Source organism: Amphiura filiformis, chromosome 18 (assembly GCF_039555335.1).
Source record: "Amphiura filiformis chromosome 18, Afil_fr2py, whole genome shotgun sequence".
Taxonomy (NCBI): domain Eukaryota; kingdom Metazoa; phylum Echinodermata; class Ophiuroidea; order Amphilepidida; family Amphiuridae; genus Amphiura; species Amphiura filiformis.
In genome coordinates, this window is record NC_092645.1 from 65666591 (window position 1) to 65683332 (window position 16742).

The following is a 16742-nucleotide window of genomic DNA, read 5'->3' on the forward strand; positions in this document are numbered from 1 at the left end:
AGGTCATGTTTACCATAGGGGGGTGTATGGATTTCAACTGGAACAGCTTATTATAAGTATCAGTATCAATATAAAGATTAACCCCATGAGAACTATCTGCCGATTGGCCAAAATGAATATTGTGTCCAATTTTGAACCAATCAAGGAGGGTATTAATAAGATCATCTGCAAATGCAAGTTTGACCATAAATAGTTTAAAGCCTAGTCATAATTGGCAATTGAAATAAGCATTTCAAGTTACCAACCAATCAGAAATGCGGTTAGATGACCATGGGAAGTTGCAGTGAAATCAGTCATAGATGTGTGTGCAGTGATTGCTACTGTGTTGCTTAAGTATGCCAGTGTTTGTGATATAGAGTTTCTTGCAAACAACAAAATAAATTAAAAAAGTAAGTTGAGGCTAAAACCATCAGAAGATAGTTAGCTGGTGTTTTTAATATAATAATCAATTGGATCTTGACTACTCTTAGCTAGAAGAGGATTTAAAAAATGATTTATAAGTAACTTTGGGTAAGTCTGGATTAGTTGGAAAGAAACTTTTAATGGGCTATTACAGTTAAAATCCATACAACCCGTGTGGAAGACATGACCTTAATCTCCCACACAGGCTATAGATTTCAAATGGAGTCGCCCATTCAGGTAACCCCATTTGAAATCTGCACTCCCTGTGTGGAAGATTAAGGTCATGTCTGCATAGGGGTGTATGGATTTTAACTGGAATAGCTCATTGCCAATCTATGTAGCAATTGATCAATTAAAAATCAATCAATCCCGATATCAATCAAGTTATTAATCAATCACCCAATTTGTCACTTTTTGTGCCAATTATTGATCAGACATCAATCAATTATCAACAATATCTCTAAATCATGCTATATCATTGAATCACTTAGTCATGTATGTATTGATCATCATTTATTAATTAGGTAAATGTCAATTGTCAGTAAAATCAATCAATCAACCAAGCAATCAATTTGTAATCAGTCATTTCAACTGGCATATATTGAGATCATAATATATAGCAGTGTGTGGGCAGTTTAGTTTGAATGTTTGTCATGTTTGCTATATGTTTGTTAGCTTTGGTAAGGTTAAATGGTACATAAAACAGATCAGAGCAGACTATGTAAGGTATTTTATAAAACAAGGTTGTAAGTTTATAATTGATTAATTATTTGTGAAACAGTCTAACTTATCGACAGATAATGTGTTAACAATATGATTTTATTGAGTGTAAAAATAAAATGATTGGAAAGTGCCAGTTTGGTTTGAAATCAGTTCTGAATAAGAACAATTTTGGTTATTTTATTTGTAATTAAAACTATAGGAAGATTTACTGCAGGTAAATTAGGTAATTCTTGGCCAAGCTCGAACACTGGGAATGCTAGTGGCTCCGCGATAAACACACGCACATAGCACGGTACAGAAGAAATCACGCACGCGCCTTACATTGCATGTACGCTACATGGACGCAACCGGTATGTTTGAGTTTGGCCAAGAATGACTTAATTTACCTAGTAGCTCCATGTAAGTAGGGGTGTTTACTATTAGAGCTAGGACTAGGACACAAATTTAGTGTTGACTTAAGTTGAAGCATAAATGCATGTTTGCCATCATATACCAGGATCTTCAAATAAAAACTGTGTGCATTTATTTCTACCTTAAAAACAGAAATCGCCGGCCAAGAAAGTTGGTAAAGCATTGAAGAAGCCGTTCAAATCTCCGTCAAGACAGCAGCGTATTCAGCATTACCCGGACGAACCGGAAAGGCCCATAGATTTATCACACATTGTGTAAGTAGTCCATATGGGTGTATTCCTAAATACATTTGGGTGTATTCCTGATACATTTGGGTGTATTCCTGATACATTTGGGTGTATTCCTGATACATTTGGGTGTATTCCTGATACATTTGGGTGTATTCCTGATACATTTGGGTGTATTCCTGATACATTTGGGTGTATTCCTGATACATTTGGGTGTATTCCTGATACATTTGGGTGTATTCCTAATACATTTGGGTGTATTGTGTAAGCAGTCTCATCCTACAGGCTTGGTTCATCAATCTCTATAATGGCCCTAATATTCTAATAAGCTGAATTTATAATTGAGATAAAATCGCTCAATCTCTCTTGCCGAAAAGCCAATTGCATAATGCTCTTTTTTTCAGAGTATCGAGCTGATTGATGCAATGTCGCTTTGATTAGTTGCAAAAAAAAAATCAACTCCTGAATGGTGTCGCTTGTCACATGAACTTGATTGACCAATTAATTGCTGTGAACCAGTAAAACTTTTTTGGAATTGAATTACTTTGAAGCAATAAATACAAATTTATGAATTGAATTTTGTCATCTGCAATGCCACAATTAATGTGATTAGTATAAATTGAAAAGCGATGCAATGCTTCGCTTTTCATTAGGAACAAACCAAAAGATCGATGACGTCCTATAAACGTAACTAGTTACGTTTCTCAGCCGACCCCCTCCTTCCCTGCCAGAAACGTAATAAAGAAATGTTGAAAAATTTTTGACATAATAATAATGATGACACATTCTTCAGACCGATGTTTTTGTACAAACGTAATCAAGTATTTTTACCCCCTCCCCCCTAAACGAAACTAGTTTCGTTTATAGGACGTCATTGATCTTTTGGTTTGTTCCCTTAGCGATTGCCCACAGCTTTTCAAAAACTATACGTCGCAATGGTTTAGTGATAGAGTATAAATTCAGCTTAACAAATTGATCTTAAGGTTGATTTATTGTAACACAACACCAAGTACATCAAGCATAAAATCAATGTTTGTCTTTTTAAGAAATAGGTCCCCGAAGTGAGAATTCACCTAGTTAAAATGTTTCCCGCATAAATTTAACAATTAATATCAATTTATCAAATTCCCAAGTTAGTCTGAGCAAGTAGGTACACGTACGTGCTGGGAAGTATTTTGGTACTACGTAGCAAGATATTTTAGCTGTGTTATTTTTTCGTGCATTGTTGTGGATGATATAGGTATAGTGTAAAGCCATGTACAGGGGAGGATTTAATTAACCCTAGTCAATTCCATTTGAAAAACATACTCCCTCTGATCAGTTTGTGGTGTATTTTGTTTGTGGTTTCAAACAGCTACACATTGGGCCATTCATTCCATTTGAAATCCACACTCTCCCTAGAGATTTAGCTAAAGAGTTTGACAGAGGGAGTAGAGGTCTCAAATAGAATAGACAATTAGGTAACTTTTATTTGAAATACTCACTCCAGTTGTAGAAGATATCAGTAAAGCCATATACAGAGGGAGTATGGGTTTCAAATTAATTAACCCTAGTCAATTCCATTTGAAAAATATACTCCCTCTGTGGAATACTTATCTTAAATTATCCACAGGGGTATAACGGATTTCAAATAGAATAGGCCTTAATTAAACCTTGTGGATCAAAATATTTTCAAAGATTTCTAAATTTGTGGTTCTGATATTTAACAGTCGAAGTGTGAAAATATAGACCTCACAAAATGTCCTGCTACTACAGGTATTAGGCCAAAAAAAAAGGTTTGTCTCAAAGCTCACGAGAAATTTAAAAACAAATGCGAAAAGCGATTTATTTTTATTTTTTTTTATTCCGACTTTTTTCATGGTATTTTGAGGAAAAAACTGGAAAAAAAAAAAAAAAAATTGAAATAAAAAAAATTTCCGCATTTGTTTTTTGTCAAATCGTGGGATTTTACAAACGCGTGCAAGCTTTGAGACTAACCTTTTTTTTTTTTTTGGCCTTCTTGAGATTGATGAGTGTGTTGACAACATTCTGCTACCTTTAACAATTAAATTGTCCTAACTGCAATAGCTGCCTCCTGTCAAAATTCATCAAACATATGGCAGCTATAATTGGAGTCGGAACTATTTAATCCAGATGTAGTAAAATGTCGATAATGATTAGAGAATTTGAGTTGCAGATCTAGAATTTTTTGGTTGTAACATATCATGTGTGTTCAATCGTTTCTCTGATTCCTGAAAAATTAAAACATTTTGAGAGGTTGAAATTTCTTTCTATGCATATGCCAGTTAAATCAATGCAAAGTTGCTTTACTGTGCAGGGGCTGCAGAAGCATTCAAATCGCCGGTTTTAGTGGGATAGTTGTACGTGAAACTCACAAATTTTTTTCCAATTTTAGACTACTTTAGCCCCAAATGAAAGCAGATTTGATAGGCCAGTGCGTTCGAAGCTGGCAAAATTATGCAATTTAACCCTATTTTTGCCCCAAACACTGTAGGGTGTGCATGCATATTTGTGTATATGTACAGAAAAAGTTGGATTCAGATTTCTAGTTATCTATGAATATATATGTTATAATCCTTACTGTTGGTGTGTGATATAATATTATTGTAATGTAAATGAAACTGGGCTATTCCGGGTGAAATCCATACACCCCCTATGGGAAGACATGACCTTAATTTCCCACACGAGGGTGTATATGTGATGCGATCAAGCAAAATCAGTCGGAACTCGGAAATATTGATTTTGAGATATAGCCAAACAAAGGCAATATTTCCTTTTGTTTCCTCTCGTTTTGGAAAGTCTTTGATTGTTCATATCTTTGAAACTGGTTGTTCAATTCCAATGGGGTTTTCTGCAAAATGCAGCTTTGTAAATGCCTTTTACTATCCTATAGGAAACTAAAAATTTTAATATTTCCGAGTTCCAACTGATTTTGCTTGATCGCATCACATATATCAAATGGAATTCCCCATTTGAAAGTCGCACTCCTTTGTGTGGAAGATTAAGGTCATGTCTTCCATAGGGTGGATGAATTTCAACAGGAATATCGTATTGTAGTGTTCTTGCATATATAAATGGTAGTAGACACCGTGTGTTTGCATGATATTATTCAAACTGTTATATGCATGGTGACAATCTAGGATGTTTTCACATTCTTTGTCAAAAGTATCTATACACTTTAGAAGATTATGTTATTATGTTTAAAATCTATCTGGGTCACACTATTATTTTATTTTTAACTTGCTCCACACGCGTGTCGACTGCAGACGACAAGTTTCAATTTGGTTGAAAAAAATCAAAAATTTCTGAATTATTAATTTTCATGACTATATTTGGAATCAGCATGAAAAATGCATTAAACTGAGTACAAACAAGCCTAGTATTGGTTCAGTGGTTGTTAAAATTATTTTTAGAAAATATCTCACAACTTTTTGCATTGCAGCCTATTGTAGCACGCAGAGCATTAAGAATTATGAGTGTTACTTAGGTTTGCACATGTTGAATTTAGCACACATTGTATATACAATGATCGGTTTTTGCTTTAGACATCAAAGAAATTTAAAATCCCTCAACAATGTCCAATTTTTGAAGTCTGCTATGTGATAATATAATCTGGTTGAACGTGCTATATATCAGTGTTCGCTAAATCAGAAAACCTATTCATCAAAAAGATTTTTCCTTTTGAAAATGATAAGACAAAGGGTGACCCTCTTTATAATTAATTCTTATATTTGACTGCAAATTTTGAATCCAATTGATCAGAGCTTCACATGTTTATCATCACTGGTGTATTTCTTCCTAATTGTTAGATTTTAATAGATTTAGCTTTTGCTACAAATTTCAAATATACATTGTATCTACACTTTCCCGAGTATTGGGCCCTTCCAGTTAAAATCCATACACCATATGTAAGACATGACCTTATCATCCACACAGGGAGTGTGTATTTAAAATGGGGTTAAAGTCTTATTCAGATTCCCTTTACAAATTAAGCGTGCTGCTAGCCGTCCAGCGTATTATTTGCACAAGGTCCAATGTACACGCTTGACGTCGCACGCGTATACGCGATGGTTAAGCTGTCAAATGAAATCTGAATAAGACTTTACCTGAATGAGAGACCCCATTTTAAATCTACACCCCTTGTGGGGAAGATTAAGGTCACATCCTCCATAAGGAGTGTATGGATTGCAACAGGGACAGCCCATTACTGATATTGCCTTTAACTCATTGTTGCCATTTATCATGCAACCTAATGCCAGCTGATTATACCTCATTCAGTTTACAGAGTTGCCACAGTATGCTTTATTTTGCCTAATTGGGCTGCTTTCTTGCTGCACCTTCGAAAGTCACCATGCTTTACTAAAAATGTGGCTATTTCTGCAACTTTCGAGAATTGGTGATAATTTCTTTTGTTTCTCGGTACTTTGAATCTCCAAAGTGCTGGAATCATAAACTTATAAGCGATACAGACCTTTCATCAACAGGCAAAGTTCCCATGCTTCGCATGTTGCGAATTCTCGCATATTCATGAGGACTGATCGTTTCATCGACTGTGTAACAAAATATTTACGATAGAGCATCGTGTGTCTTCACGTCATCCTGAAAAAGAGTTCAAATAATATGCGGTATGTGCGTAGCAGTTTCTTCTCTCGTGTTTCATGGAACGATTGGTCCTCATTAACGGGTGATACTTGTACTTTGCCTAATGCTGGTTGGTCTGTATTGCTTTAGTTTATGGCTGGAATTTATGCCCTTTTCAATTTCTTAAATACCAGAAATTGTGGTGACCCAGGTATTTGGACTATTCTAGTTGAAATCCACACTATCCTATATAAACATGACCTAATCTGCCCACACAGGGGGTGTAGATTTCAATTGAAGTTACCCATTCAGGTAACCCCATTTGAAATTCACACCCTCTGTGTGGAAGATTAAGGTCGTGTCTTCCATAGCTGGGTGTATGGATTTCAACTGGAGTAGGCCAATATTGATTTTAGTGATGTCACAGGAAAAAGGTCTATAGATGGTTACATTGATTGTGTCGTATATCGACTGCTTGGAGCACACAAAAGCTAACTGCATGGGTTGCCTGGTGCATAAAAGTGTTAACTGCCTTTGTTTAACCTTAGCAGTTAACACTTTTGTGCACCAAGCAGCCCATGTACCTACTATATTTCCTTGAATAGTCGCCCCTTCAAATAAACGCCCCACCACTTTTTTTAACCGGGATGTTTCAAAAATGCTAATATGTGTAGTATAGCTTACCAAGGTGCATACATGATCACTTATGGTGTCGGTAATTGGCGAAAACCTGGTCATGAACTTGGAAGTTGTTCTTCCTAAGTTCATATAGTTTATCATTTCTGCGTGGGTTTTAAGCTTACCTAATGATTTTAACTGGAATTATCATTCTAAAAATGACCTCTAATAAACACCCCCTTTTGGAAAATGCAACGCCCTCGGGGGCGACTATACGGTAATAAAATAGTTGATGTTGCCCTAAACCGTCGATATATAAATGGTGCATTGTACATACTGTAAATATAAGCTGTAACAATCGTTGTGAATGGTGTATGTTTTATGTTGCCCCCTTATTCTAGTCATGCCACACCGCCACCTCTTGTGCACGCATCCCCTCCAAATAGCGCCCCCGTTGACGAATCTATTATCTCTGTGGACTCGGCGCCAACTGTTGAAACAACGTAAGTGTTTTGTCTCTTGCATGAGTGGTATCTTTTAGGGACTGGTCAACATTTATACCAGGGTGGAATGGAGGAATAAGGGAGGAATGGAAATCAAATTTTTGGCTAAAACATTTGCATCCCGTCATTGTGTTTATTCAAGAAACTTGTGTCCCTAAGTTTTCCTCGAATTAATACATTGTAATGTACCGTATTCATTCCAATAAGCGCCCAGGGCGCTTAACAAAGTCATTTTGGGTGGGCGCTTATTTTTTACCGGCTTTACCAGGTTTTTTCGTAATGGGCGTCTATTAGTATTAGAGACGAATTTACGCATGGGTCCTTGACGTTCTAGTAGCTTTTCTGATGCAGAAAATGTATTACAAGTTTACACAGGACTTGTAGTCCTCCAGCTATTTCACTGTATCGACATCGTATTGTTGTCTATCTGTCATTTCAACATTAATGGTACCCTTTAGCTGCTACCCTTTAGCAAATTGAAAATACCCTGGATGGGCGCTTATTGGGGCATGGGCGCTTATTGGAATGAATACGGTAGTAAATGTTCTGCTTTTATCGTGCACCTTTCCTGCTAGCCCCCAAAGAGAAATAGTATCCCTTATATTCCTCCATGCCTTCACTTAGTAAATTGTGACTGGTCCCTAATTTGCTTGGTATATTGTTGTGGTTTCTGCAAATTGATTAATACCAGATTACTATAAACCATACATCAGTAACCATGGTAACCTGTGTAATGCCTAGGCACTATTTGCTAAACACGGCAGCGACAATCAGGGTCTAGCATGTCCAAAATTTGATCTAGAAGACATAAACCAGACATCTGCCTGTTTTTGGGGGTCAGTCAGTTCAAATATTATTGCCATAGCCTGGATTTAATTGTCTGGTCTTGTTTTGAGTTCACAGAACTTATTCAAGCATTGTTTTTTAGAAATAAGCATATCCCTTGAGCAAACTGCCTGTCCAAAATGGGTTTATTCCTAATACATTTGGGTTTATTCCTAATACATTTAGGTTTATTCCTAATACATTTGGGTGTATTCAGTAATACATTTGGGTGTATTAAGTAATACATTTGGGTTTATTCTAATACATTTGGGTGTATTCCTAATACATTTGGGTGTATTCCTAATACATTTGGGTGTATCCTAATACATTTGGGTACATTTGGGTGTATTCCTAATACATTTGGGTGTATTCCTAATACATTTGGGTGTATTCCTAATACATTTGGGTGTATTCCTAATACATTTGGGTGTATTCCTAATACATTTGGGTGCATTCCTAATACATTTGGGTGCATTCCTAATACATTTGGGTGTATTCCTAATACATTTTGGGTGTATTCCTAATACATTTGGGTGTATTCCTAATACATTTGGGTGTATTCCTAATACATTTGCTATTACATCTTCCAAAATGATGGGTGGACAGGTGGCTAGCTAGACACCCTGGTGACAGTGGTAAAATCAGGTTTGAATTTGCAGAACAGGTGATAAGATCACCTTCTATAATCTAAATATAAAAAGACTGGTCTATAGTTATATTGGGTTTATCAGTATACAGTTATCATGACGATACATGTATGTGTGAAACGACATTGTTATTGCACCAGCATTTGTGTTTATTGCACTCTGTTTTGTGTGTCATGTTCTTGTGTTATTTGTTTTGTCTCTCTAATAATGAAGTTAATTTTATTGTCCATTTCTTAAAGCAATGATTAACTACTGATTGACCAATTAACATTAAGTTTACATACCCATCAAATAACGGCATGTATGATTGGTTGAATGAGAAAATACATCTTTTGTACAGTAAAAACTTTTCCCAGATTTTCAAGATTAGGGTCAATCCGGAAAGGATAAGCAATTTTTTCTCTCTAAATATTGCAGCATAATATTAGCTAAATAAAAAATTTGTGCATATAGCAGATCATGTATGAAAAAACTTATATAGTAATACATTTAGGTGTATTGCTTATACATTTGGATATATTGCTAATACATTTGGGTGCATTCCTAATACATTTGGGTGCATTCCTAATACATTTGGGTGTATTCCTAATACATTTGGGTGTATTCCTAATACATTTGGGTGTATTCCTAATACATTTGGGTGTATTCCTAATACATTTGGATGTATTCCTAATACATTTGGGTGTATTCCCACGACATTTGGGCATATTCCCACTACATTTGGGTGTATTCCTATCCATATTGGTCCAGTTGTGGGCTACTTTCAGCACCCATTGTAGGAGCATGTTACCCAACCGTGTTCAAAAAACTTCCCTACGGTCCGGCAGTTCTTAGGAGGTCCAAATATATACATCATATACACCTCTATAGTTGCATTTTCATCCCTGAATCAGTGAGAATTCTCCTCTCTGGCTCTGTTCTTGTACTTAAGACTCGCACCTCGTTAAGCTAACCCCACCTCTAGGTGGCGCTTTGCTATGTGTTTTGTCGTTGATCATCATTAACATCATGCTTTCTCTTCCCTATCATTACATCTTCCTGTTAGCAAAATGCCCATTTGGACCTCACAAAATGATATAGCGTAAGTCTAACCCACTTCTAGGATGGCGCTTTGCCAAGTGTTTTGTCGTTGATCATTATTAACACGCCTTGTTTGTCTTGTTGTATTCGTTAGCAAAACGCCCATTTGGACCTCACAAAATGACATAGCGTAAGTGGCCAGCCTTTTTATAAGAAGTGCTTGTTTTTTTCCAAGCCTTTCACTTGGATCTTAATCAAGCTCATCTGTCAGGACACAGTTCTTTCACCTCAATAGGATTGTACATTAATAGAATGACCTTTAAATGGGTTGGGGACAAAAACTCCTACTCATCAACTTGAGGTCAAATTTTCAGCCATGTTTGTTGATTGGAAGTTGGTGAACTGTGCCACAGGAAGAGATCATTATTCTGGAACAAATTTGTTAATAATAAAAACCATCATAAAATGTTGCTTACAATTTTGGTTTCATGCTTTTAACAGGTTTAAGCCATGTTGACCAGGTGTTAACCCTAGTTTGAGCCATGTTAACCCTGCTTTGAGCCATGTTAAACCTGGTTTGAGCCATGTCAACTCTGGTTTAAGCTATGTTAACCCTAGTTTGAGCCATGTTAACCTTGGTTTAAAACATGTTAACCTGGTTTGAGCTATGTTAATCCTGTTTCTTGCAATTTTGGAGCTCTAGCTGTATTTCTATTGGTCACTCAGATGAATATATTGTTTATTTACCCAATCAAAACGCTGTAAATTACAGGCTGTTGTGCCAGTTTGATGTGCTTTCAGCAAAATGTAGTGCTTGCAATGTGCACATTATTTATGCAGAAAATCCAAATTAAATGTTGGGAAAATTTATTTTTAAAGAGCAACAAGCAGTGGGTCATTTCAGTTGAAATCCATGCAGCCCTATGAAATACAGGACCTTAATCTTCCACACAGGGGGTGTATAAATTTCAAAATATGTGTTTTCCTGAATGGGTGACTCCATTTGAAATCTATACCCCTTGTGTGGGAGATTAAGGTCATGTCTTCCATTGGGGTGTATGGATTTCAATTGGATTATCCCAAATGGGCTAACAATATCTCATGGCCAAAAACAAAAATATAAACATCAAAAGTATAGAAAAATAGCATTGTGTCTTTTCCTGCAGTTTGATCTTTTTAACTATGAAAACTGAATCAGCAAATTTATTTCCCAGGGCCACAAAGATTTGATCCATTTTCAATCATTTACATATTTTGTTGCTATGGTTACTTGAACTCACCATTTTACATGTATAACTTAATATGTCATTTATGCACTAACCACCATCTCTATATTGAATGTTTATTAACTTTATACTTTCTTTTGCATGAATTTCACTTTCTTTCATTTGTCGGTTTTATCTGTATTACCGGTAATTGTGATGGAAGTATTTGGCTATCACAGAAATTCATACACCTCCAATGGAAGACATAACCTATATCTCCCTCCCACACAGCGGGTGTAGATTTCAAATGGAGTTGCCCATTCAGGAAACCCCATTTAAAATTCACACTCCCTGTGTGTAAGATTACTGTCATGTCTTCCATAGGTGGTGTATGGATTTCAACTGGAATAGCCCATAGTGGTCAACTCAGATAATCTACTGTATGGCGGGATATTTATGGGGGGGAAATTTTTGCGCTTTTCTCGGTCAAATTTTCACGCTTTTCACGGTTGAATAGGCAGCCGCAAATTGATAAAATTGCGAAAAATTAACCCAGCCACAATATCCCACTATACAATATTATGATTAGCATCAGGGATTAATTCCATTTAGAAGCAGAAGTACAACAAATTTTGTTTTCTGTTTGTGTTTTTCATCCATATTAAGATTAAATAGCAAAAAGAAGTGATGAGAAACATGTTTATTTTAACATTAACATATTATTATGAAGTCCTTAATTAGCATGCCAAGTATTAATATTAAAGCATGTTCTTAATAATTTAACTACCCATGGATGGTATGCATGCTGACACTGTAACAAGTCTTAATTATTATATCAACTTTCATGCATGTTTTAATATTTTTATTTCACATTCTTTCCAACTTAAGTACTTTATCATATATGATTTGATAATTTCTTTTTCCTTGTTTCCTTCCTCTCACATACTGTACACACACAGCAGCGGCGTAGCTGAGATTTTTTCCGGGGAGCAAGCCTGTATGGGGCAGGGGCCCAAATCCACCCAATTTGCCACTGGGGGCGGGGGCCAAAGTAGACAATTTTTGCCAGGCTTATTGATAATAATCGAAGGTATTGCATATCGTATGGCTTCATCATCTCTCTGCCCCTCCTCTCCCTCTCTCTCCTCTCTTTTTTCCTCTTTCTCCCTCCTTATTCCTCTTCTTTCCTTGCACTAGGGGGCGGGGGCCCAAATAGGCAATTTTTGCCGGGATCCCCCCCTACCCCCCAGCAGCTATGCCACTGACACACAGTCAAGCACACTTTCATGTGTTATATTATTTTCATGGTTGAGATGGGAACCCATTTGCAGCATGAGATATTCACAATTTTATGCCATCATGCAAAAATAAGATGCTTGGAAGCATGTAGAAATTGTTTTTATTACAGATTGGTTGGTGTTGGGCAGATTTTATGATTTACATTACATTGCTGCACTTTTTTGACATGTATACTCTGTCAGTTGATTTTGCACCAATCGTTTTAAGCTTAACAATTCAATGATTTTCAAGCTGTTTATTTGATTTTAAGTCATTTGTTCATATTAGGCAACCTCAATCATAAAAACTGGATTATATAATGTCTAGTTAAAGGATCATAGCAATCTAGTTGTACAAACGAGATCTATAGCTATAGGCTCCATTTCAAATTTGGCATTATGCTTTATACAGAAATAGGATGTTCATGTTCAAGAACATAATAGCTAGTATATAGCTGGATAGCAGCCGTAATGTACGAGCTTATAATATGAAATTTGTTCATTTTTTTCAAACCTGATTTTGTGGCATAATGTTTACACATGTCCCAACTTGCACAGAAGTGGAATCGGCCAAATTTGTTGAGTTTGTAGACCGAGCAATTTTGATATAATGTCATAATTCACATGTTTGTTAAATCCCCTCCCCCATAAAACTCCATGTAAAACGGCCAATATAATCAGTGGGGTTTCTTTCACATTATCTTGTTATTTTGGCTTCAAATAGACAGAAGCCTTTCTTGAAAGTCATTACTAATATTATTTTAGGATGGAAATTGTACATTATAGCTTTAAGAATTTGTTTTGAGTTCAGACAAGTTTTTGATTCATTAAGGGGTACTACACCCTGTGGTAAATTGTGACTATTTTTGCATTTTTCTCAAAACTAATAACACAGTAGTAACAAAAGTTATATATATTATTGGGGCAAGGAATCCAATTACTACACTGAAATTTCAGTGACTCAAGACAAGTGGTTCAGTATATATGATAGGAACGAGAGTACGTCCTAGCGGTACCTTTATTTTTATCATAAATAACAAACCGCTTGTCTTGGGTCACTGAAATGTCAGTGTAGTAATTGGATTCTTTGCCCCAATAATATACATAACTTTTGTTACCACTGTGTTATTAGTTTTTGAGAAAAATGCAAAAATAGACACAAATTTATCGAGGGGTGTAGTACCCCTTAAAAACATGTATCCAGGCAAGGATTATCAACAAGTTTTTGCAACAATACCTTATATTGCATGATCACCTCACCATCATATACGATAATGTGTATAACCCACATGCTTGAATTCATTTATTTCATCCAATTGTAGCAAACAGGGGTAGCAAAGATTTCTGAATAATGATGATGTTTATCTTTGTTTATTTTCATACTTAGCCCAGCAACTCCAGTAACAATTCTAACATATGACAATCCAGAAAATACAAGAGTATTGAGAACAGAAGAAGATATAAAGAGGTAAGATAATGGTTCAAACCAGGGTTAAAATGGCTTAAACCAGGATTAACATTGCCTAAACCAGGGTTAAGGTGTGACAATCCAGAAAATACAAGAGTGTTGAGAACTGAAGAAGATATTAAAAGGTAAGATAACACCAATTTGGAAGCAGCAATTTTTTTAGTTGGTATTTAAGACACTTACTACCTTTATCAATTGAGCCACTAATTTGAAGATGTTTTCCTCACAAGCAAATTAGATGAAATTAGCATGGTACCAAATAGTGAATTGACATTATATCACATACCTTTCACATTGCCTTTCAGATTAAATAGTACATTGGACAACTCCAGATTGGACGATGAGCATCGTCTCATTGCAAGATATGCAGCGAGATTGGCCGCTGCAGCTAATAGTCCGGTAAGAAATGATGGATAGATGGGGGCGCTATACACAGGGTTTTATTTACTTTTGCGTAGCAATTTTTAGCGAAAACATTATTTTGTTGATGTTCTTATGATATTTCAGCACATGTTTACTGTACATTGTAAAAATGCTTTGCAAGCGGAAATTTGTGTAGCAGGTTGTCCAAACTGGAGAGCATAAGTTCCCCCTAAATACTTATGCGTTCAGTCACAATGGTTCATTATGTAAAAAAGGAGACCATTTTAAACAGTGTTAAAAGTTGCCTCTGAGTACATAAGAGCAAAAAAAAAAAAAAAAAAAATAGCAGGGTGATACCCTCATAGCCTATTACCCAATCCGAAGTGTTCGCTAAAAAGATGGTGCTCTGATCAAGCGTCAGCTTGTTGCTTCGCTCACACCGTTTCAGGTTGGGTTTTTTTTCAACAGTTACTTACAGCTTATTATTTCCACTCTCACACTTTTAGCCCCTATCCTTCACATTCCCCATGTATACTAAGTCATAAAGCATGATGAATATGATGTATCAGTGACAAGAAAGGGGCTGTTCCAATTGAATCCATGCATCCCCTATGGAAGACATGACCTTAATCTTCCACACAGGGAGTGTATATTTCAAATGGAGTCACCCATTCATGTAGCCCCATTTGAAATTCACACTCCCTGTGTCAAAGATTAAGGTCATGTCTTTCATAGGGGGTATATGAGTTTCAAATGGAATTGCCCAATATTGAAGAAGGAATTACTCTTGTCTGCCATGTTTGACTGCCTTGCATGATGCCATGAGATGACCAGATTATTGGTTATTCAGTAAAATTGGAAATTGACAACAAAAATCACAGAAATCACGATGTTTCACTATTCATTTATATATAATCCTTGGTGAGCTGTTTTCAGAGACCCAATGAGTTACTTAAATTCAGTTGCTAATTTGTTTCTGCCAAAAATTCTGTTAACCTTTTTGCATTTTAAAATATTTATTTGGGCAAAATTACATATTAACTCAAAATTGTAATGAATTTTGTTCTTCTGCAAATGATGAATAACACCTGAAAAACATACCAGATATAGTGAAACTGAAGTTCCATATGAAATTTAATATGGCAGATTGACATTCCTCCTTTCAATTCCTTGCTTTTATCATAATCACATCACCAATTTGCCTTATAATTGTCACGTCACATATTATTTCTTTCTCATCAAAGTTGCCTGTTTATTTGCACCATGTAATAACACTGAGTTGCCATGTTGAATGCCTTTGTTGCATTTTTTGTTTTATATTTTTGGTTTGTTTTTATTTTGTTTATTTTTCATACCTTTTTGTTATAGCATCCACCTCCACAGTATGGTCCCCAGCTAGACCAGTGCAAAATGGCCAGGTATGTTATTACTAATGGTGACATGATCTTAGCATCTGGGCATGAGGTAGTTCCAGAAATCATGGGATATGCATGGGGATATTTACTTTTTAATTTTAGAGAAGAAAGTAGATTCTAACTTGAAAATCAAAAGTCCATAGTGGAAAATTATCCGTCCTCACCTTCAAGTTGGCCAATGGGCTATTCCATTTAAAATCCACACTACCCCTGTGGAAGATTTTGGGAATATCTTCCACAGGGGCAGTAAAAGTTTCTGGTCAGGGTTAATTATTTTGAAACCAAAACAAGTAGGTAATGGTGAATCCAAAGGACGAGGACACAAACACATCAATAAATGATACAAGAGGATACCTTGAATATGAACAACTGAAAAGAAAAAGAGCAAGGTACGCCAACTTGATGTGGGGAAACAAGTAAAATACGGACAAAAAGAGCAAATGTAGGCATAAGAAATAGGCACAGAAGTGCTAAACCTGCAAAAATAACATGGACTATATGGGAATGCAAAGGTGCACTATAGAAAAAATATTAAATTCGTGTACATCGTGGAACATTCAACTACGCTTGTTACTCCGAGACTAATCATGCTAACTACATGCGCAGCATAACGCTACTCTCACGCGTCCATATTAGCGAGGCTATCTCGCGCACAACTGCTTATACGCACAGCCACGCAAAGAGTATGTTCCACGATGTACACGAATTTGATAATTTTTCTGTAGAACAAGTGATGAAAATCACTGTGCATATAAACAGACACAATAAACCAAACAATAATAAGTGTAGGCACAAAAACAGGCAAAGTTTGATGGCCAAAAATTGCCGCAATTCCAGAGCCCACAAAGTGTCGGGAAAACAGTACAAAAGTACACTGGGAGTGATGAAAATCACTGTGCACATAGCAAACAAAACAAAACCAAACAGACTATGTGCACAGTGAAAAGTGAAATTGTGTTTTTTGTCCTTACGTTCGTTCATATGTTCGAGCCCTTGTGTTCATTTTTATGCCTCCACCGTGAGGCATACTGTTTTTGCCATGTCCGTCTTTCCGTCC

At 36.1% G+C, this 16742-nt stretch overlaps 1 protein-coding gene across 1 annotated transcript in view; it reads left to right on the plus strand.

The window, feature by feature from the left end:
* Nucleotides 1-16742, plus strand: part of LOC140139324 (dystrobrevin beta-like) — a 174065-nt gene that overhangs the window by 131177 nt on the left and 26146 nt on the right. Inside the window, exons 10-14 of the mRNA XM_072161105.1 lie at nt 1669-1790; nt 7364-7465; nt 10112-10147; nt 13827-13907; nt 14213-14306. Coding sequence (XP_072017206.1) covers nt 1669-1790; nt 7364-7465; nt 10112-10147; nt 13827-13907; nt 14213-14306 — 435 coding nt within the window. The remainder of the gene's footprint in view (nt 1-1668; nt 1791-7363; nt 7466-10111; nt 10148-13826; nt 13908-14212; nt 14307-16742) is intronic.